The 24,003-nt window shown below is 40.5% G+C and overlaps 2 protein-coding genes across 19 annotated transcripts in view; one reads left to right on the top strand and one right to left on the bottom strand.

Moving 5' to 3' along the window:
* The window catches only part of LOC116468019 (putative neuroblastoma breakpoint family member 7), a 901,770-nt gene that overhangs the window by 471,329 nt on the left and 406,438 nt on the right, over positions 1-24,003 (bottom strand). The window lies entirely within an intron of this gene.
* Positions 1-24,003, top strand: part of LOC116467993 (myomegalin) — a 230,303-nt gene that overhangs the window by 106,354 nt on the left and 99,946 nt on the right. For all 18 annotated transcript variants that reach the window (XM_058439380.1, XM_032151590.2, XM_058439381.1 and 15 more), the window contains 3 exons: positions 15,530-15,606; positions 20,588-20,711; positions 20,901-21,076. In XM_058439380.1, coding sequence (XP_058295363.1) covers positions 15,530-15,606; positions 20,588-20,711; positions 20,901-21,076 — 377 coding nt within the window. The remainder of the gene's footprint in view (positions 1-15,529; positions 15,607-20,587; positions 20,712-20,900; positions 21,077-24,003) is intronic.

Below are 24,003 nucleotides of genomic sequence, written 5' to 3'. Positions count from 1 at the left end.
AATATTAAATTTAAATATTTAAAGCCATGAAACCATAGGAGATCACCTAAGGAGTTGGAGGTAGACCTTTCCAGGTGGAAGAGAAAAGGACCAGAGACTAAGTCCTGTATAGCTCCAACATTAATAATTTGGAGAAAAGAGGAAGAATCAGAAAAGGAGATAGAGAAGGTACAAACCAGTGAAGTAGGAGAAAAAGTCTGGAGTTCCGGAAGCCAAATGAAGAATGTGTGTAGTGAAGAGGACAGGATCCACCTTTTGAAATCCTGCTGAGAGCTTGAGTAATATGATGATTAAGAATTGACCTTTGGCCGGCCAGATGCAGTGGCTCACGCCTGTAATCCCAGCACTTTGGGAGGCCAAGGCGGGCCGATCACTTGAGGTCAGGAGTTCGAGACCAGCCTGACCAACATGGTGAAACGCGGTCTCTACTGAAAATACAAAAATTAGCTGGACGTGGTGGCACATGCCTGTAATCCCAGCTACTCAGCAGGCTGAGGCAGAAGAATCACTTGAACCCGGGAGGCGGAGGTTGCAGTGAGCCAAGATTGCACCACTGCACTCCAGCCTGGGCAACAGAGCAAGACTCTGTCTCAAAAAAGAATTGACCTTTGGATTTAACAACATGGATGTCATTAGTGATCTTGATTAAAGTAATTCTGGTGGAGTGGTGGAGACAAAAGCCTGCTTGCAGTGGGTTTAAGAAACAATGTGAGGAGAAGAATTGCAGTCAATGAGGATGAATAATTACTTTGAGTTTTGTTTCAAAGGACAGCAAAGGAATGGGGCATACCTGATAAGGGTATGAGGTCCATAGGGGATTTCTAGAAAGATATATGAATAATAGCATGTTCGTATGCCAATAGAATTTTCCATTAGAAAGTGAAATATTGATAAAGATAAGAAGGGGAGACCTTCTAGGTGTTGCCTTTGAGAGGTAGGGGGAATAGGACTTAATTCATACATAAGTGGAAGGTTTGGCTTTAGATAGGAGCACGGATAGTTGATCTATGGTTATAAGTGGAAAGACAGAGAATGTAACCCGAGATGTGCAGATGGATTGATACGGTGGTAAGAGACTGCCAGTGCTTTCTTCTGGTTTTTTTTGTTTGTTTGTTTTTGGGTTTGTTTTTTTTTTTGGTTTTGTTTGTTTGTTTGTTTGTTTGTTTGTTTGTTTGTTTTGAGATGGAATATCTCCCTGTCTCCCAAGCTGGAGTGCAGTGGCGCAATCTCGGCTCACTACAACCTCTGCCTCCTGGGTTGAAGCGATTCTCCTGCCTCAGCCTCCCAAGTAGCTGGGATTACAGGCATGCACCACCACATCCGGCTAATTTTTTTGTATCTTTAGTAGAGACGGGGTTTCACCATGTTGACCAGGCTGGTCTCGAACTCCTGACCTTGTGATCCGCCCACCTTGGCCTCCCAAAGTGCTGGGATTACAGGCGTGAGCCACCACACCCGGCCCAGGTGGACCTTTTCTTATCACCACTGCCTGAAATCTTTCCCTCTCTGTGCTCTTCCAGCAATTGCCCACCCAAACCCTAGCCCCAGCTGACTTTGGAGGTCTCCAGTTGAACCTTCACCTTTTACTGGAATGGAGCAGTCTCTGCAAGAGGGGTTGGTGGAAGTAGGAAGCAAAAACATTGAGAAAAAAAGCAGTAAGAAGAGGAAGTTCTTGCAGGGAGAATTGGTTTTCAAGAGAGCTGTATTTTTATTTTGAACAGCATCCATTTGTTTGATAAATATATCATTATCTTCTATGTGTGGGCATTGTGCTAGTGATGCTACAATGGTGAGAAGATAGAGGGAGTCCCTGCCTTCATGACACTTAGAGTTTAGTGTCTGAACATAGTCTGAGCAGGGTTGTGATACGCTGACTCCTGTTAAGTGCAGTGCCTGTTATCATCTCTGCCCAATGGTTTTGCTTCACTTATAATTACCTAGAGTCATTTTGGTATTTTGTTGGTTGATGGATGCCAACACCCCACAAAACTCTCCAAGATGCTATGAGACCACAGGATTAACTGTGATGCAGGTCGGACTATGTCTTAATGCAAAGTACTTAAAGCAAATACATATTTTTCCTAACATCTTATAGAGCAGTGCTGTCCAAAGTAAATATAAGCCACACATGTAATTTAAATTTTTCTGATGGCCACATTAAAAAAAGTAAAAAGAAATATGTGAAATTAATGTTAATAATATATTTAAAACATTATCATTTCAACATGAAATCAACATTTTAAAATTATTAACGAGATGTCACATTCTTTTGTTGTAGTTAGTCTTTGAACTCCTGTGTGTGCTGTCTGAAATCCTTACAGCACATTTTGATTTGGACTAGTCACATCTCAAGGGTTCAGTAGCCACATGTGGCTCATGCCTGCCATCCTGGATGGCATATCTGTAGAGTCTACAGGGTAAGTGCTGTCCCTAGTGGAAGCAGAGCTTCAGAAGAGTTGCCTGATCATAGGACCTGGCTTCAGGACACAGCCAGGCTTCCAGGGAAGGAGTGACTGCTAGATATTAGAACTTAGTTTCTAATATCTTGTCTGTTTGTTGTGTGAGATTCTGTGTAGGAAAAATGGTCTCAGACTTTGCAAAACACCAGTGACTGGCTTTGTGCTTTTTTAGAGAACAGATCAAAGTATGTTTCAATCCAGAATTGAAAACTAAATTTGGGGATAAATGTCAGATTATGTTAGATGTCACAGATAATTTAAAAATATTTAGCAGGTTTCCTGTGCAACAATTTATCTATAGAAAAATTAATATAGTTTTTATATTCCAAAGTAAGGTTTTACTTAGTTTCCAGTTCTATAGCTGCTGCCCAAAGAAAACATTTATGTGAGGAGTTAAGGAAGTAAAGGATGGTTCCCGTGAGCTCCAGTTCCTAAATAGCTGAGAAAAACAAACATTCTGAACATCCCCTTTAGCTCCTTCAGCAGGTCCTGTCTCCACACAGCGTGTCCTGGGGCATTGCAGGGGCTCCAGACTTACCCCTGGCTTTTGCAGGGGGCCTGCCCTTTGCTAAATTAAGCCCAACCAGGCCTATCTGTGAACAGAGAGGCTCCAGCCAAGTGAGAGAGATTGGTTCTGCTAAGGAATGTCCTAGGGAGGGGAGAGAATCACTGAGATCATTGGTATTTATGTGTATGTTTTCTCACTTGCCAGCTCAGTTGGGCCACATCAACAGGGCCTCTGGGACACGACCAAGATTCTAACAGAGTGACTATAGGGAATGAATAGCTCATGACACACTGAGAAGGGTTTAATTGGAGATCAGTGTGAATACCACAGCAGAATGTATCTTGGGAACTCTGTGCTCAGAGTCTAAATAAAACAAGCAGAACACCTCATTTTCCCCCATTTTTCTTTTTGTTTAAAAAAATGGATTTTGTTTTTTAATTTATTTTTTATTTTTTAATTTTTTAAAATGAGATAGGGTCTTTCTATGTTTCCCAGGCTGGTCTCAAACTCCTGGGCTCGAGGGATCCTTCTGCCTCAGCCCCCCAAAGTGCTAGGATTACAAGTATGAGCCACCAGGCCTGATCAGATTTTGTTTTTTAGAGCAGTTTTAAGCTCACAGCAAAGTTAAGCAGAAGAGCCAGAGATTTCCCATTTACTCTCTGCCCCTACATACATACCTGTGTATATACAACCTCCCCCACTATCAAAACCCAAAGATGTCTCATTTTGATATATCTTTTCTTGGGTTCTTAAGCTTAGTGTTGACCAGAAATACCTCTTACTATGATTCATGCATCTGACTACCTTTGGGAAAACTAACATTTATTGAACACCCACTATATGTCAGGTATTTTTTTTTTACATCTTTTCATTTACAACCCTGAAAGGTAGGGGTATTAGCACCATTAAAAAAACTAACAACAGAAGGAAATGAAACTTAGGTTAAAGTGATTTACTTCTAGAATACAGAGATGAACTATGTGCAACTGTAAAACATGATTGAATATCCCCATTTTTATATGGTTCAACCTAATAGAATGTAAGAGGGCTCATATTTGAACCCAGGCCAATTTAGTTCTAAAGCCTATACTTTGCACTGTACTGTACCACTGCCCTAAAATTACTAGCATAGCACTGCATTCTTTATTTTCCCTTGGGGGTGCTGTAGTTTCACATAGATGTAGATTTATATCCCTGCTCCCTAGAAGACTAGAACAGGGATGCTTAGAGAAAGAGCAAAGCAGGGTATGGTATATATTGAGTTAGAGTAGGAGTTGAGTTGAGTAGGAGCCTAGGTTTAAAGACTAAAGCTAGGAGTTATATGATGGACCCGCATTGATTTGTGTATCTGCTGCTATTTATATCTGCCACCTGTGTGCATTTCCGTGCAGCTATCTGATTCTGGGTTCTCTTTTGTTTGTTACATGCTATGATAATCATTGGTTTAATTAACCCCATAGGCTGTAAATTCTCTGAAGACTGTGATTCTGTCTGTCTTGCTCTTTCTAGTACCTATTAAAGTGTTGGCACATACAAAGTAGGTGCTCACTAAGTATTTTATGAAAAAGCAAATGAATAAACAAATGATACTATCTCAGCTACTCTGTCCTCTGCCCAATGAGCACTGTCTCTGTCTTTGCCTGTCTCTCTCTCTCTACACACACACACACACACACACACACACACACACCCTAGCTGTGTCTATCCAAACACCTAATCTCCTTAGCACTCATCCATGGCCTCAGTGCTTACTCAGACGTGGATGTCTGTGTTTGTCTAATCAAGGTAAACCAGGCTGGGAAAGGACTGGTATTGCTTTGAAGCTTTTCCTAAGGACTGACGTAGGTTGGACTTGAAATATGACCTGAACAGAGCAGTTTTGCCATTTGAATATGGAGCCTTATATTGAATAAACTGAAACTTTTCCACTTGTTTTTTTCCATCTCTTTGGAGAACAGGACTGGACACTAAAGCAGTCTCTGGCAGGAGAATGTCCTGGTCTTGCAGAATCTTCTGGTTGCTAAGGCTGAGGACACAGCCCCACTGTCCTTTCTCTGGCAACAAAGGACACTTGTCACATGTTGGGGCGACTTATGTTTCTAATTTGGGACTTAACTGCACTAGTAAAAGACAGCAAATGTGGAATCAGTAGAAAGGTGGAGATTGTGGATTTGAACCAAGACTTTCTTCCACTTCACATTAAAGTGTAAAAACTTCATGCTTTGCATTTGAACACCTTCTGATTAGTGGCTAGGTGTCTCACATAAGCGTAAAAGATGAGTAATGCAGGTGGTATTATCATTCTTATGGGCAAGAAGGAGAGGCTGTAATTCAAGTTAATTGTATAAAAGCATAAAGCTTTGGGCACGACCAGTTTAAGGTCACACAGGGAGTTAATGTTAGCCAGATATCTAGACCCACTAAGGCTTCATTTTTGCTCTAAAACTTATGAATGGAGAGAAACTCCATTTACAAAAGAATTCACTTGGAAGCTACTAAAATGTATTTCTGGGGATCCTGCAACGACCAGTCCTTTGTCTTTTGGTCAAGACAGATAGAGTCCCTTCTGAAAATGCTCAGTGCTTCTCCCTGTTTTATAGAGTTATGACCTTGCCCCATTGACGTCAGAGAAGCCTGGAGAAGAAATTCACTCTGCATACAAAAAATACATATGTACTACACTTTTCCTAGAAGAGATAAGATTCTAAAAATGAAAGGTTTTAAAATAAAACCCATTCACTAATAGGTACTTTTCACTTTGCGTAAATAATCAGGAGTTACATCAGGGTCTCCCTACAAGATTTTGAAACTCTTCCTCCTGCTAAATTATTTTTTTAAAATTCCTTTAGTTTACAGAATTGATTAGGATGGATTTGGTCATATTGATTTTTGTCCCAAATGAAGACTCTTTTGTGGAATGCCAGCTCCTCTCTGGCTTGCTTCCTACTATCTTGCAAAGGTGCAATACCCATTTCCTTCACTCACTGACCTTAATGCAACTCTGATTACACTGAGAGCTCCTTGAAGTCAAGGACAATGACGCCAAGAAAAGCACTTAGGTTTTGGCAATCTTTAAACTCCAGTACTTTCTTGTCGATTTTATCAATGAATGTATGCTGGTGTGCTGTCAAGATTTTTAAAAAACTATTTATTTATTTTTTATTTATTTATTTATTTATTTGAGACGGAATCTCACTCTTGCCCAGGCTGGAGTGCAGTGACGCGATCTTGGCTCACTGAAACCTCCGCCACCTGGGTTCAAGCAATTCTCCTGCCTCAGCCTCCTGAGTAGCTGGGATTACAGGCTCCTGCCACCACGCCCGGCTAATTTATGTATTTTTAGTAGAGATCAGGTTTGATCATGTTGGCCAGGCTGGTCTCGAACTCCTGACCTCAAGTGATCCCCCTGCCTCGGCTTCCCAAAGTGCTGGGATTACAGGCGTGAGCCACCTCACCTGGCCTATTATTATTTTTTGAGTGTCTGCTCTTAGCCCAGCAGCAAACTTTGAGGGCTATAAGCTTGCAGATGAGTTGAAAGGCATACATGTGAATGCACAAATGTGAAGTTAAATGCCAAAACAAAAATGTAAGCCATCAATTCAAAAGTGATAACAAAGTGTTTATTCCAGAAACTTATACTAAGAGTTATTGTGAGCCAAGAACTTTTCTAAAACCTAGAAGGGGAGGCAGACATTTTAAATAAGCAATGTAAGGCAGAGTCGGGTGAGTGCTATACTAAAGGTAACATCAGATGACCTGGTATGAATCCTGGTTTACTAAGGACAATCTTGATTTTTGCCTGTTGCCCAGAGGTAATTATGATAGCACCTCTTTGTACTATCAGAAGAGTCTCAGTTATTAAATTATAGTCATATAAATTATAAACTAAGTACAGTTGAAGTGAAAAGAAATTATTAGTTCTGACTGGGAGGTTGGGGAAAGGTTTCTATAGGTGAGGAGGTTTGAGCTGAACCTAGAAGAACAGGTTTAGAAAGAGAAACCATCATAGGCTGAGAACAGTTCAGGCAAAGCCTTGGTGGCCTCCAAGGACACTTGTATGATTGATTTCTCAATCAGTAAATGCCCTTGTCTTTAATGGAGAGTAGTACCACCAATGGCTAGCGAGGTCTTGGAAATTATCTCACCATGAACTATCATCACTCAGAGCTCTAGTTATCAGAAAAAATGGCTGCTGGGTAATGACTGATGTCGTTGTCATCCTGTGTCAGATCAGAGGGCACAGTTCAAGCTGGGTAAGGTGAGCAGGTGAAAGGGAGAGGAAGAGAGTGAGTGAAGCAATGTGAAAGTTGAAGAGACTAAAGGATAAGAGCTGAAGGGAGAGAACTGTGCTTTTATTGGTTCAATCTGCCCAATTAAAGAAGTTGCGGTTCCTCTTTAAACAAATCTTGTTTTTAATTGATTTCTGCATCTCTTCTTTCCTCCCTGTATCCCATACTCTGTTGTATTCTGAAGTCTCCCAAGTTTGAGACGTGCCTAGAGGCAGGTTTCATTCTCTTTATCCCTCAGGATTGGGAAACGGACTCTGCACCACTGAGTCTATCTAAGTCTGGTGGCTGAAAGAAGCTGCCATAGGCAGCCGAATTTTCATTGCTATCTATGACCTGAGTTTAGGTAATTCCAGAAATGAAAATGAAAAAATAAAAAAGAATATGGACATTTACCTTTTTGGGATGAAAATGCCCCTTTTGACTTCTCATTATGTAAGTTTGAAAATTTTCAAATATAAACAAAAACTACGAGAATAGTACCTCCCGATGTATGTGTCCCGTTTACCAGGGAGCCATGTTCCCATCACTCAGCTTTAACAGTTCCCAACATTTTGCTTTTCTTTTCAGTGATCTCCCTGCACTGTTCGTTCCCCATCTTGTCCTCTTCCACCCCTTACAGCAACTCTCTGACATCATATAATTTTATTTGGAAAGATATCAGAATGTAACTCTTACAGAGAAGGCTTTGTTTTTCAATGTAACCACAATACTATTATTGTACCCAAAAAGCTTAAAAATAATTCCATAATACCATCTAATACTGGGTCCATACTCAATTTTCCCTTTAAAAGTCCGTGTTAAGATCTGGAGATTTTAAGTCAGTATTTCTGAGCTCCAGTGTAGTGCACAGCAGTAGGATGTTTAGCCCTTCTTACGGAGAGCATGAGCAGTAGAAGAGGAGGCTGGAATCCTAAAGTGTATTCAATCTTCTATTGTCAATGGGTCAATAATATACCTATTAGAGAATATTCTTAGCTTAAAACTGAAAAAGTCGGCCAGGCGCGGTGGCTCACGCCTGTAATCCCAACACTTTGGGAGGCCGAGGCGGGCGGATCACGAGGTCAGCAGATCGAGACCATCCTGCCTAACACGGTGAAACCCTGTCTCTACAAAAAATACAAAAAAATTATCTGGATGTGGTGGCGGGCGCCTGTAGTCCCAGCTACTTGGAGGCTGAGGCCGGAGAATGGCGTGAACCCAGGAGGCAGAGCTTGCAGTGAGCCGAGATTGCGCCACTGTACTCCAGCCTGGGCGGCAGAGCAAGACTGTCAAAAACAAAAAAAACAAAAACAAAACAAAAACCTGAGAAACTCTTTTATTTATATACTTATTTATTTATTTACTTATTTATTTATTTATTTGAGATGGAGTCTCGCTCTGTCACCTGGGCTGGAGTGCAGTGGCGCGATCTCAGCTCACTGCAAGCTCCGACTCCCGGGTTCATGCCATTCTCCTGCCTCAGCCTCCCGAGTAGCTGGGACTACAGGCGCCCGCCACCACGCCCAGCTAATTTTTTGTATTTTTAGTAGAGACGGGGTTTCACCGTGTTAGCCAGGATGGTCTCATCTCCTGACCTTGTGATCTGCCTGCCTCTGCATCCCAAACTGCTGAGATTACAGGCGTTAGCCACCGTGCCCGGCCCTTATTTTTTATTTTTTTGAGGTGGAGTTTCTCTCTGTCACCCCGGCTAGAGTACATTTTTTATTTTTTCGAGATGGAGTTTTGCTCTGTCACCCCGGCTGGAGTACAGTGGCACAATCTCGGCCCACTGCAACCTCTGCCTCCTGGGTTCAAGCGATTATCCTGCCTTTGCCTACCGAGTAGCTGGGATTACAGGCACCCACCACCACACCTGGCTAATTTTTGTATTTTTAGTAGAGACAGCATTTCACCAGTTTGTCCAGGCTGGTCTCGAACTCCTGACCTCAAGTGATCCGCCTGCCTCAGCCTCCCAAAATGCTGGAATTACAGGTGTGAGCCCCCGCACCCAGCCAAAACTGAGAATGTCTTTTAAAGACCTCAGATAAAAAGTTTTCCACATAATCTCACAGCATTATCTATCCCCTTCTCACTCATTCAACAAACATATCATTGTTAATCCACTTCTGCCTCTTGTCATCTATTCCTTCTTTGTTCTCTTGTTGTTTCACTCTTTCAATGCTTTTACTGCACACAGAGGTGAGAGACACTGCGAGGACCTCAGATTAGTCACAGCTGCCGGTTATTTGTTTTGTTGTTGTTGTTGTTGTTGTTGTTGTTTTTGAGACTGAGTCTCACTCTGTCGCCCAGGCTGGAGTGCAGTGGCGCGATCTCGGCTCACTGCAAGCTCCGCCTCCCGGGTTAACGCCATTCTCCTGCCTCAGCCTCCGAGTAGCTGGGACTACAGGCACCTGCCACCACGCCCGGCTAATTTTTTTTGTATTTTTAGTAGAGACGGAGTTTCACCGTGTTAGGCAGGATGGTCTCGATCTGCTGACCTCGTGATCCGCCCCCCTCGACCTCCCAAAGTGCTGGGATTACAGGCGTGAGCCATCGCGCCCGAGCTGCAGTTATTTGTATCAGACATTGTGCTGGGTACTTTACATAAATTCATTTATTCCTCACTACAAACTTCGAGGTAATTTTTGCAACCCCTATTTTATAAATGAGGAAATTAGGTTGTAAAAGGTTAAGTAATTTACACAAAAAAGGTCCCCCAGTTAGGAAGTGGCAGAAGGGTATGTGAACCTAGGTTTACTTATCCTGAAATTCCTGCCCCAGCGTGACAACGGTGAGAGGCAGTATCTTAATAACCAGTGCACCTGGCTAGTTCTGCCACACCATCATTTCCTCTGTCCTTAGGGAGTTTGCAATTTAAAAGGGTAAATAAGACAGGTGTAGAAATATGAAGCATTTACACAGGATGCCAATGTTGCAGTATGAAAAGAATATTTGAAAGCTCATAATGTCATCATGAGAAATTACTTTTAATTTGGAGAGATAAAGTAAGGCTTCACAGGGGACGTAGCATTTAACCATGAAGCTGAAGGGCACACAATGATGTGGCACCAAGAAGTATAGGGCATGTTTGGGAAATCCAGTTAGGCTAGCAGATAATAATGGAAGATAAAGCTGGATAGATAGATTGAGGTCAAATTTTGAATAGACTCTATTATCAGGCCAGTTGTGTAAAATTTAATCACTGGACAGTTAAAAATCGTTAAAAGGCTTTTTCTTTCTTTCCTTTTTCTTCTTTAGCTGGACCTGCATCACATATTAAATGCTTTTTGAACAGAAGGAATGAAATAACCAGAGCTATGCTTTAGGAAAAATTTAAGTAGTAGAGGGACTGAGGTTGGGGAAACCAGATATGAGACTGTACTCCAGTCCTGGGGAGAAGGAAGAAATACCTAATAGAAGTTTAATTTCAGCTTCATCATTGAAACTTTTTCTTGAGTTAGATGGGCGAATACTCCTTTGGAGGCATGAAGAAAGAGAAGTGCTTTCTTCCCATCTCCCCTTTCTTGTGTACATAAATTTCCTTAGATATCTTGACAAAGAGCCAAGAAGACTTGGTGATAAAATAAGCAAATGCAGTTAATTTGGAATCTACTTAAGCTATAAAAAAATTTAACAATTTACATGTGAATATTTACTAATGGAGAATGAATAAATGTGATAAGCTATATGATGATTTGTCTACAGAAAGAAGGTGCAAGAAGGTTAAACTTTGATGTAAGATTATTGCTTTTACCTTGAAAACCCTTCTGGATTTCAGCTATCCTAGTTAGAGAGGGTAAATTGTTATTGTTTTTATAGTTAATAATAGTTATCATTTTCTGAATACTGACTGCATGCCAGGCACTGTGCAATGTGATTTTTGTGCATAATTTCATTTAGTCTCCCTAACATCCTTTGTAGATTAATATCATTGTTATCTCCTTGATAGATGAGGTGAATGAGGCTCTTAGAGAGGGCAGGTGACTTGTCAAGCCCCCTTCTCGCCTTCAGAGCCTATGCTCTTGACCACTATACTTACTGCCTCCATATATTCTTCCTTTTTTTTTTTTTTTTTTTTTTTGAGACGGAGTCTCGCTCTGTCGCCCAGGCTGGAGTGCAGTGGCGCAATCTCAGCTCACTGCAAGCTCCGCCTCCCGGGTTCACGCCATTCTCCTGCCTCAGCCTCCCGAGTAGCTGGGACTACAGGCGCCCGCCACCACTCCCGGCTAATTTTTTGTATTTTTAGTAGAGACGGGGTTTCACCGTGGTCTCGATCTCCTGACCTCGTGATCCTCCCGCCTCGGCCTCCCAGAGTGCTGGGATTACAAGCGTGAGCCACCGCGCCCAGCCTATTCTTTCAAGACTAAATGCAGCACATTCTCTAATTCTATAATTTACCACATTCTACAAAATCAGACAAAACTGGGCAGTGTTTCCTGAGCTGGTCTCTCTGATAATAGGCTAAAGCAAGAGTGGAGTGTTGATTTCAGTTATGGCTTTTACCTTGGAGGTAACCCTTCTGGATTTCAATTTCCTTGTCTTTAAACTAAGAGAACTAGAATACAGAAATGCTAAGGTCTTCAAATCTGTGAACTTTTGGCCAAATTGGTCAAAGCATTGACTTCATTTTCTTCAGTAGGACTTAGAACAGATAGAACCTACTAATTTATGTCCTCTATTTTTCTTCCCTTTAGATCTAAGTATTTTTCCTGGTAAGGCTGAGGTCTCTGACTGGCACTAGTTAGCCTGGACATGAAGGGAAAGTGAATCAAGGCTGTTGAACAGCTGTGTGCAAGGCATTGTTCTATGCTTATCACGCACATTGTCTCATTCAATCCTCACAGAATCCCTCGTGAATACTTATCTTCATTAAAAAAGAAAGCAACCACACTATACTTATAAGAAAACTGAGGCTCATTGTGATTAGTTAACCTGCCCAAGGTCACCTAGCAGGAAAGTGATAGAACCAGGATTTGAACCTAATTCTTTCTGACTTTAGGTTGGTTTCATAGTGCCTCTCACGTTCCCTGTTGTTTGTTTAGTTTTATTTGAATATTCAAAGATTCCTCATGCAAAAATAGTATTAATAGTAAGGGACTTTTCAGGGAACTTTCTGTTGATCAGTTTATACCTGATAGAGATTCCGTATGTCACATCATGAGACTAAGAACTAGGCAGAGGACATCGATACAGCTCCAGTCATTTGAGACCTCATGTATTTTTAGATATGAGATTTTTTTAAAATCTGCTCAAGCAGTTTTGGCTTATCTGAGGTGGTTTAGCATATCCAGACTTTTCTGATTTATATAAATTAGCCAGGCACAGGAATATCATTGATAATAACACTTCATAATTATAGATTCCATTTTCTTTCATATGAGATTTAAATAGCTTTTTGCCCATTCTTTGTCATTTTCCAGGTGGAGAAGTCTTAGCAGAATTTTACCCAAGGTCACAGAAGTGAATCAATTGGTGGCAGAAATAATAATAAACTTAGGAGTCCTCTTTCTCAGCACCATATCCTGAACACTGAATCCACTTGAAACGTTATGGTCTCATGGAAAGCAAACTGCTGTTCCCAAATGATAATGCTGTTGTTCTTGATGATGATGGTGATAATAATATTATTATAATTAAAATTATAATTATGCCTGTGTTAGAAACACTGTCCTAAGTCCTTTACATGTATTAATTTATTTATGCCTCACGATCCTCTAAGGTAGGTTTATGAATGAGGAAGATACAAATATCTGCATATTACAGATTAGGAAATTGCTCCCTCTTTGCATTTTCCACATAATTGAATGCATATTCCTTTACCTCTATGAAGGGCCTCTAGCTTAGGGACCATTTTTTTATGAAGACATATGAATTCCTTTAAGCATTGACCATAAAGCTGGGGACATAGCAACTGTTTATCAAATCTTCTATTTTGCTGATTGATCAATTGGTACAGATGAATTATTCTTGCAGTGCCAGGCCATGGAACTGATACAGAGATCTTGGACTTGTTCTTCATACAAAATTGAAATATGCTTATTTCCATTTGTTAATCTTTGGTATTTGTATTGCAGAATAAAATACAGGGTACTCAATTCAATTTAAATTTCAGATAAACAACAAACAATGTTTTAGCATTTAAGTTATGTCTCAAATATTGCAAAGGATATACTTCTAATGAAACAAATTATTTGTTGTTTATCTGACATTTAAATCGAACTAGGTATCTTATATTTTTATTTGCTAAATCTGGTAATGCTATTTAGTGTTCATAAAATAATAACTTAAAAGGATATCCTGAAAAGACAGGGCTATCATTTTCTTTTTTTGAAGAAATTAGGATATTTTCATCTCACTGGATCTGAACCTATGTTCCAACCTTAGTCAAAAGGTACCTACTTGTGAGGGGAACAAACATTCTTTTCAGTATGTCACTAAAAACGTACTAGTAATATGATCTAAAATGCCTTGAGTCCAACTGCCTTCCAACTCTAAAATTCTTTAATTCTAAGTAACTCTCAAATATCTAAACCAGGTTTCTACTTTTCCCTATTAGTATTTGTGTTTCAACCACCCTGCATGGAAACATGGGTTATGAAATGCCTTCACAAGTATAGTAGACAATATCCTGCTATTGTGTGTTGCCTTGGACTTCTGGAAGTCTAGGTGTTGGTGGTTATTATATGGCGGTAGTAAAGTAAAATCCTCCCTACTGTTCTAGTACCCACAATACTACTTTTCATACTTTAGCTACTGTACCTTCAGTCTCTCTGTCAATCTCTGATCTAAAGACTTCTTTACTTTTTAAATTAATAACATTCTTCTTGCCTATTACTGTATTATGGACTTCATCAGGGAAGGGACTAATCCATCTTTGTATGCTGACGTTTAAGCTGAAATAAAGTAATCCCTCAACTAACATTTTGCAGAATCCTCCTTAGGTTTCCCTACAAACCTGCCCCTATTTTAGTTAATAGAATGCATTCCCACTGACATGCTAGAAATTTCAGCATTGTCTTTGGTCCTCCCTCCAGTCTAATCTGAATCTCACAAGTCATCAAGGCCTGTGGCTTCTGTCTCTGAAATGTCTTTTGAGTCTTTCTCCCTGTACCTCTTGTCCTTAGACAGTCCCCCTCCCTATTCTGGTTAGTTGCCCCTGACCCACCCATCTTCTTCATAATTCCTTCTTCAGCATGGACCTGATCATGCCAATACTTTGCTTAAAGCTCCCTGATGAGTCTTTCATCTCTACTGATTATTATCCAGTTTTTTTATTTTTTTATTTTTTTTATTTTGAGACAGAGTCTCTCTCTGTCACCCAGGCTGGAGTGCAGCAGCATGATCTTGGCTGACTGCAACCTCCACCTCCTGGGTTCAAGCGATTCTCCTGTTTCAGCCTCCCAAGTAGCTGGGATTACAGGTGCATGTCACCACGCTCAGCTAATTTTTGTATTTTTAGTAGAGATGAGGTTTCACCATGTTGGTTAGGCTGGCCTTGAAAGCCTGACCTCGAGTGATTTGCCCGCCTTGGCCTCCCAAAGTGCTGGAATTATAGGCATGAGCCACCATGCCCAGCCTATCTAGTTGTCTTAGCAGGATTTTCACAAACTAGTTGCAAACTATTTTCTATACTCCTTACCACACACTAAGCCATTTAATCTGCACCAGACACACTTGGGATGTTTTTATTTCCTTATTTCTGTTTCCCCAAATCTTACTTGTTGCTTCCTCACCTCAATAAAAATTAATTGTTCCCTGTATAACTTTACCATCAGAGTCCCCTCTCACCTTAAGCAAACCTAATTTATGAAATTCCAGTTTTATGATAAAAGCATTGTTTTTAAAAATGTTTACAACCAAATTTCTTTAAATAATTAAATCCCCAGGCATTTAAAAGTATTATTCTATTACTATAATTCTATTAAAAGTATTATTCTAGCAATTTGGTTTTCAGGAACAACCTGTATTAGTTAGGAAAAATTTATTTTAATATATACTCTGTCCTGCAACAGTTTAGAGAACGAATAGGCTTGAGCAGTGTTCATGATCCAGGGGTAATGATAAATAGGTTGGGAAAATTGATAAGTAGCTCAGGGAAAACCCTGAAGCTGTACAGTTTATTCTTCCTTGACTAGATTGCTGATCCAACTAAATCCCTAATTATGTCAAGGGTCACAAAGAGGGCAGAGATGAGGTGAGAGGCTGTAGACCAAGGCAAGACTCAAATGGGAACCTGGATCCAGGATAGAGGGTCTGTGGCAGTTAATAATGATTAATGCCTGTGTGCTTTTCAGAACATTGAGCTGAAGGTTGAAGTGGAGAGCTTGAAACGAGAACTCCAGGACAAGAAACAGCATCTGGATAAAACATGGTGAGTTGTAATTTTAAGCTCTGGTCCTTTCCAGAGTCTGGCTCACTAATCTGAGAGCAATAGATTTGGAACCAAATTCCTTAACCTATCTGTGGCATTTGAATCCTGTGTCTGATTCAGGAAGTGAAACAATAGATTTTCATATGCCGTGTTTCCCTTGGGCTCTCTCTCTATTACTAGGTCAGATGCACCTTGTCATAAGTTGGTAAATCCACCAGACCTAAGATTGCAAACTTCCTATTAGTCAGCAATCAACTAAATTGAAACAATGAATGTTTCCACTTTTAGTAGAGACAAATGCAAATAAGCTTTATCAAAAATTATCAGTCAGCCTATAATGACATCAAGGGCTGAGATAACGTTTGGGGAAAATGGGCACTCTCATACACTACCAGTAAGTGTAAATTGTGACAACATTTTCAGTATGTGATGCTATCTATTATAGTAAAAAAGGAGGATTTCCTTTGATCAAGCAATCCCTAGAAGGAATCTGTTTCTTATAAATAAAAGCGTTAGTGTGAAAGGATAAATGTATAAGGATGTTTATTGCATCATTAGTTGTAATGGCAAAAAACTAGAAACAATTATCCATCAATAGGGCATTGATTGAATAAATTTTGGTATTACTACACTGTGGACTATTATGCAGTTATTGAAGAATGAGTTAGCTCTATATTATTGTCCTAGTGGGAATTCCTTGATTAAAGTAAGGGGGGAAAGTTGCTGAGTGATATTTATAGTATACTGAGGAAGAGTGAGATCACAGTCCGTGATAGGGAGAAGACTTGATATTTTTCTTTATATACATTTGTATTGCTAAAATGGTTACTTTTATAATTCATAGTTTTTTAAAAACTTAGTGTTAAATGACAAGTATTACTAAAATTATTAAAAATATTTTCAGACTTCAATAAAGTTTCAGAATACAAAAATTAATGTACAAAAATCAGTAGCATTTCGCCGGGCACGGTGGCTCATGCCTGTAATCCCAGCACTTTGGGAGGCCGAGGCAGGTAGATCACGAAGTCAGGAGATCAAGACCATCCTGGCTAACACGGTGAAACTCGTCTCTACTGAAAATACAAAAAAAAAATTAGCCGGGTGTGGTGGCAGGCGCCTGTAGTCCCAGCTACTTGGGAGGCTGAGGCAGGAGAATGGCGTGAACCCTGGAAGTGGAGCTTGCAGTGAGCCGAGATCATGCCACTGCACTCCAGCCTGGGAGACAGAGCAAGACTCCGTCTCAAAAAAAAAAAAAAAAATCGGTAGCATTTCTACACACCAATAACATTCAAGCTGAGAGCCAAATCGAGAATGCAATCCCATTTACAATATCCGCTAAAGAAAAAAAATACCTTGGAATACATCTAACCAAGGAGGTGAAAAATCTCTACAAGGAGAACTACGAAACACTGCTAAAAGAAATCATAGATGACACAAACAAATGGAAAAACATTCCATGCTCATGGATTGGAAGGATCAAAATCATTAAAATGGCCATACTGCCCAAAGCAATCTACAGATTCAACACTATTCCTATCAAACTACCAATCTCATTCATCAAATGACCAAGATCAAAGCCAGAGGCATCACACTATCCAACTTCAAACTGTACTTCAAGGCTACATTTGCCAAAACAGCATGTTGCTGGAAAAAAAAAAAAAAGACACATAGACCAATGGAAGCAAATAGAGAACCCAAAAATAAAGCTACACACCTACAGCAACCTGATCTTCGACAAAATCAGCAAAAATAAGCAGTGGGGAAAGGACTCCCCTATTCAATGGTGCTGGGATAACTGGCTAGCCATATGTAAAAGAATCAAACTGGGCCCCTACCTTTCAGCACATATAAAAATTAACTCAAGATGGATTAAAGATGTAAATGTAAGACCTCAAACTATAAGAATCCTAGAAGAAAACCCAAGAAACACCATTCTGGACATTGGTCTCAGGAATTTATGACTAAGTCCTCAAAAGCAATTGCAACAAAAACAAAAAGAGACAAGTCTGATTTATTTAAACTAAAGAGTTTTGCACAGCAAAAGAAACTATCAACAGAGTAAACAGACAACCTCTAGAATTTAAAAAAATTTGCAGCTAGCATCTGACAAGGGCCTAATATCCAGAATCCATAAGGAATTTAACAATTGAACAATGAAAAACAACCCCGTTAAAAAAATGAGCAAAAGGCATGGTCAAACACTTTTCAAAAGAAGACATACAAATGCCCACCAAATATATGAAAAATTGCTCCACATCACTAATCATCAGAGAAATATAAATCAAAACCACAGTGAGATACCATCTCACACCAGTCAGAATGGCTACTATTAAAACGTCTAAAAACAACAGATGCTGGCAAGGCTGCATAGAAATAGGAGTGCTTACACGCTGTTGGTGGAAATATAAATTAGTTCAGTCACTGTGGAAAGCAGTTTGGAGATTTATCAAAGAACTTAAAACAGAACTACCATTTGACCCAGCAATCCCATTACACCCAATTATTAATTGGATATATCCATTAATTTGGATATATCCCATTAGGGCATACACCCAAAAGAAAACAAATCTATCAAAAAGACACATACACTTACATGTTCATTGCAGCACTATTCACAATAGCAAAGACATGGAATCAACCTAGGTGCCCATCAACAGTAGACTGGATTTTAAAAAAGTTTTACATCACATTTACATATATGCCATGGAATACTATGCAGCCACAAAAAAGAATGAAATCATGTCCTTTGCAGCAACACAGATGCCACTGGAGGCCATTATCCTAAGAGAATTAATTCAGAAACAGAAAATCAAATGTGGTAGCATGTTCTCACTTATGAGCAGGAGCTAAACAACAAGTACTCATGGACATAAAGACAGCAACAGTAGAAACTGGGGACTACTAGAGTGGGGAGGAGGGGAGTGGAGGAAGGGTTGAAAAACTGTTGGGTACTATGCTCAGTACCTGGATGATGGGATCATTTGTACTCCAAACCTCAGCATCATGTAATATACTCAGGTAACAAACCTACGCAAGTAGTCCCTGAAGCTAAAATAAAAGTTGAAAAATAAAAGAAAATAATATATAAATGCAAAAAAAAATGTTTTCAGATTATGTCCTGGGATCAGTACACAATCAATCTGATATGGCATTCTTTTTGTGTCTACAGTGTTTCTTGATATTTAGGACGACAATCCAGCCAGTTCAGAATATTTAAAACCAAATTAAATTATACACAATGTGCTGGTATTACTAAATACATATTAAGGCATTAAATAGGCTAATAGATTTTAGAACAACTTACATTAACAATTAATAAATTTTAAAATTTGAGTAATGCTTTGCTTTAAAAAACTTATTAAAATGTCATTTGAATCAGGTGGCATTATTCTATTTTTAAGAAATAAGAAAACTGGTTGGGCGCAGTGGCTCATGCTTGTAATCCCAGCACTTTGGGAGGCCGAGGCAGGCGGATCATGAGGTCAGGAGATCGAGACCACGGTGAAACCCCGTCTCTACTAAAAATACAAAAAATTAGCCAGGCGTGGTGGCGGGCGCCTGTAGTCCCAGCTACTCGGAGAGGCTGAGGCAGGAGAATGGCGTGAACCCGGGAGGCGGAGCTTGCAGTGAGCCGAGATTGCGCCACTGCACTCCAGCCTGGGTGACAGAGCGAGACTCCATCTCAAAAAAAAAAAAAAAAAGAAAGAAGAAAACTAAGGTATATGCTTCGCAAATTAGTGGCAGAACCCTCATCTTCTGGCATAAAGTTCAAGGTCTTCTGACTTCAAACAGATGTAGCCTTTTAAATAAGGAGTTCCCGGCTAATGGAGTTACTCAGAAAATGTGTAACTTCCATTCTCTATAGATTATAGTTGGCGGTTATCTATTGCACTAGCAAGAAATATGGAGTCAAATATAGATTCAAAGTAAAAGTTGATGATTCCTGGGGTCTGCCTATTTGGGGGTCTTGGGTTATATTCTTGACTTTTGTCACCTGTACAGCCAAGATCCTCATACCCCCCAAAAGCTATATAATGACAGAGGAGCTCAAGATAAATATAGCCCCTGGGATGGTGCTGAGTAGTGTCCACTATGCAACAAGGAATCCTGTAATCTTTAGGGAAGCATCATTTGTTCTTCATGGACACAACCTCCTGAGACAAATATTAAAGTACCACTGGTCTTAGTGCCCCATAAGCCTATACTGGTTCAATATTGTTCTTTGTCCTGAGAACAAGAAGATGGCCCATGGTTCTCAACAAATGGCTCAAAGCAGGAATAAAACCAATAGGAATCAAAATCATTCAGCATCTGATATTGCCCCCAAATTTCTAATCCTCAGACATCTGAGGGCAGCTGTTCTTCACTATAAATGAACTGGTGATACCTTACCCGCTTCATGCTAGTGCCTGGACATTCAATCCTAGGGATATCAGAGAGGCAAAGCTCAACCAAAATCTTGAGCTTTCGTGGATTAAAAATTTAGGACAGCCTACTATGGACTACTGGCTTTAAAGGAAGAGAGCATTTCTGTGGCTGTCCAAATGGATACCCTGTCCCAGCAACCTAAATGCAAAGAACACTTGAATTTCAAATAGCAAGAAAGGCAAAGAACTAGCAAAGCGTTCTAGGAGGCAGTCTCAGTGGAAGAGTCCCAGGACAGATGACAGTGAATGTGAGCCATCTGATGACTACTTGCCTTCCAAATGAAAGTTCCTCTGGAAGCTATAATGATAATGAAGCCACTAGGAAGTCAAGTACATGCCACTTGACAAACAACACAAAGTTAGAGTTTCTAAAAGTTTGGAACTTTTTCAACCTGAAAAAGTTGAAGAGCTCAGTTCCACAGATGACTGTAGAGGGAGAAAATGCTCCATTTTTCTTCTACTCGGTGTCACTCTGAATTACTGGAACAACCTTAATGGTTCCACTTGCTAAACTGTATGTCTGGCTCTGACTGGCTAATGCTCTGTGGTTTCAGGGCTGATGTGGAGAATCTCAACAGTCAGAATGAAGCTGAGCTCCGACGCCAGTTTGAGGAGCGACAGCAGGAGACGGAGCATGTTTATGAGCTCTTGGAGAATAAGATCCAGCTTCTGCAGGAGGTGAGGAGGTCCCAAAGTCCATAGATAGGGGTTCTCTTTTATTAATACTCCTTTTCCTACTGCCCTGCCTTCTGGCATTCACCTTTTCCGTCTCTACTTTCCCTCTCAAATTCATCAGTGTTCCTGGGTCTTATGGCTCCTAACCTAGGTAGAAATTTTGCGGCCTCTCAGTTTTTGTTCTTTTTCCAGGAATCCAGGCTAGCAAAGAATGAAGCTGCGCGGATGGCAGCTCTGGTGGAAGCAGAGAAGGAGTGTAACCTGGAGCTCTCAGAGAAACTGAAGGGAGTCACCAAAAACTGGGAAGATGTACCAGGAGACCAGGTCAAGCCCGACCAATACACTGAGGCCCTGGCCCAGAGGGACAAGTAGGTGCCTTCGGTGCTCTTTTTGTCGCTTGTCTTTTGCCCATTCTCAAGGCATACAGCAGCTGCGCTGTTTCCTTTCAAGGACTGACAGTAGGAGCTTCACTATTTCTAAGACTTTATGGGCCCACAACCAAAGACGTTCTTTTCAGGGTTGAATTTTCAATGGTATCCATTATGAAAACTCACTTCATGGGTTCAGTGGGCAAATAGTGGCAAGCAAGAGACATGGATTCACTTATTCAGCAAACATTTACTGGGCATGCCACATGCCAGATACCGGGCTAAGTATCTGGCATGTGTTACAGAAACAAAAGACCTAGTTCTTGTCACCAAGAAACATGTTACATGATTTTAATAAGTTCCCTGATAGAAGAGCACGGGGTGCTCTGGGGAAATATTGGCGGGTCATCCATTCCACATTAAAAGAGCAAGTTATCTGCTGTGGTCTGAATGTTTGTGTCCCATCCCCACCTCCCTCCCCCACCAGTTTATATGTTGAAATCTTAACCCTTAAGGTTAATACTTCTGCCTCCAGAAGTATTATGAGATGGAGCCATTAGAAGGTGATTAGATCATAGACATTGGAGATGGAGCCCTCATAAATAGGATTAATACGCTTGTAAAAGAGACCCCAGGAACTAGTTAGCCCCTTCTACCATGTGAGGATATAGTGGGAATGCACCGTTATGAGCCAGTGTGGACCTTCACCAGACATTGAACCTGTCAGTGACTTGATCTAGGACTTCCCAGCCTCCAAAACTGTGAGAAATACATTTCCGTTGTTTATAAGCCACCCAGTTTATGGTGTTTTGTTATAGCAGCCCCAAAAGACTAAGATAATGCCACTGAAGATTTCCTAGAGGAAGTGAAATCTGAGCTGAGCTTTGAAGGATGAATAGGAGTTAGAATAAATAGGTAGAAAGTGGATAGGGAAAGGAAATATTCTATGTAGAAGGAGAAACTATGGAGGGAAGACACAGGGAAAGGAATATTTCAAGAACTTTAAATAATTGTACATAACTGGAGCAAATGAGAAGACAAGTGAGAGGTAAGCTGTTTTGAGAATAGGGGTCTGATTGTGCCAGCTTTGTATACCATTATAAGGAACTTGGACTTTGTCCTGAAGGTAACTGGGCAATTGTTGAGGTCACCACCATCCACTGTCTGGATTACTGAGGAAACTTTCTAAATGTCCTGTCTACTTCCAGTCCTGCTCCTCTCATTCAATCTCAACCTAATAATTCAGAATAGTTCTGAAATAGATAATTCAACAACAACAAATTGGCAAATAATTTAGCTTCTTAGGTGTGTAAGACTGTGGTGGCATAAAAAGCTTTAAGGAGCTTTTAACTGAATAGGCAAAAACCACATGTGCGCACCATGACCAATGTGCTCTTTCCAAGACATAAATTTAATCACACCATGGCAGAGCCATTTAAGAAGCTTTCCAATGCCTTTAGGAGATAAGATCCATACTCCTAATGTGGCCATCAGAGCCTTTTATGATGTAACCTCTGATTTCTCCCACACTCATCACCTACCACCATTCCTTAACTTCATTCATGCCAGGCTAGTAATAATAATGATGGCTAAGCTTTGTTGAGCTCTTACCATACATCGGAGTACTTTATGTTCTTCTTTAACGGCCCCATTAGATATGAATTATTATACTTTATTAATGAAAAATTTGGCATTTGGAGAGTTGTGAAACATGGTTTCAGGGATTGCTGACATCCAAACCCTGACTCCATACTGCCTCCAGAAGCATAAGAAGCTATGGCAAGTCTCCAGAATTTTGCTCATGCTTTTCCTTCTGTGGGAAACATCTGCCAACTTTTTCCCTTCTAGTGAACCTCACCAAGGCATCAATCGTCATTTCTTTGAAGGCTTTGTGACAGCAGAATGAAGTTTCTGTATTCTTTTATATATATATATATATATATATACACACACACATATTGTACAATTCTCAGTATGGTACTGTATTTGCTTTCAGATTTTCCCTACTAGGTTCCCCAAGACCGTCTCATATTTGAACCCCAATAAAAAAACCGAACTAAAAACCAAAACAAAACAAAACCCCAAGTAAAGCACATGCACATCTGAAAATAAATTGAGGCCACTCATCAGATGGCCTTGAACAATTTTGGAGAGTAGGAGAACAGATCCTCCGTAGAGACAGAGGGTCAAAGAGATGAGCAGTTTGAGGTTTAAGAAAAGTAGAGATGTTCTAGTGCAGATACCACAAGGGAATTTCATATGGAGTCCACATTCCTCCTTCTAGTCATCATTGCAGTTTACATTTGTATAATGTTTTTAATTTTTGTTTTTGTTTTTGTTTTTGAGACGGAGTCTCGCTCTGTTGCCTAGGGTGGAGTACAGTGGCAAGATCTCGGCTCACTGCAACCTCTGCCTCCCAGGTTCAAGTGATTCTCCTGCCTCAGCCTCCCAAGTAGCTGGGATTACAGGCGTGCACCACCACACCCAGCTAACTTTTGTATTTTTAGTAGAGAGAGGGTTTCACTATGTTGGTCAGGCTGATCTCAAACTCCTGACCTCAGGTGATCCGCCCGCCTTGGCCTCCCAAAGTGCTGGGATTACAGGGATTACAGGTGTGAGCCACCATGCCTGCCCAATGTTTTTAAGTTTTTAAAGTTATTTCTGCCGGGAGTCGTGGCTCACACCTGTAATCCTAGCACTTTGGGAGGCCGAGGTGGGCGGATCACAAGATTGAGACCAACCTGGCCAACATGGTGAAACCCAATCTCAACTAAAAATACAATAATTAGTTGGGCATGGTGGCGCATGCCTGTAGTCCCAGCTACTTGGGAGGCTGAGGCAGGAGAATCGCTTGAACCGGGGAGATGGAGGTTGCAGTGAGCCAAGATTGCACCACTGCACTCCAGCCTGGCGACAGAGCAAGACTC

The sequence above is a fragment of the Hylobates moloch genome, unplaced genomic scaffold (assembly GCF_009828535.3).
Source record: "Hylobates moloch isolate HMO894 unplaced genomic scaffold, HMol_V3 SCAFFOLD_5, whole genome shotgun sequence".
In the NCBI taxonomy this organism is placed as follows: Eukaryota; Metazoa; Chordata; class Mammalia; order Primates; family Hylobatidae; genus Hylobates; species Hylobates moloch.
This window is presented reverse-complemented; position numbering and strand designations above follow the sequence as displayed.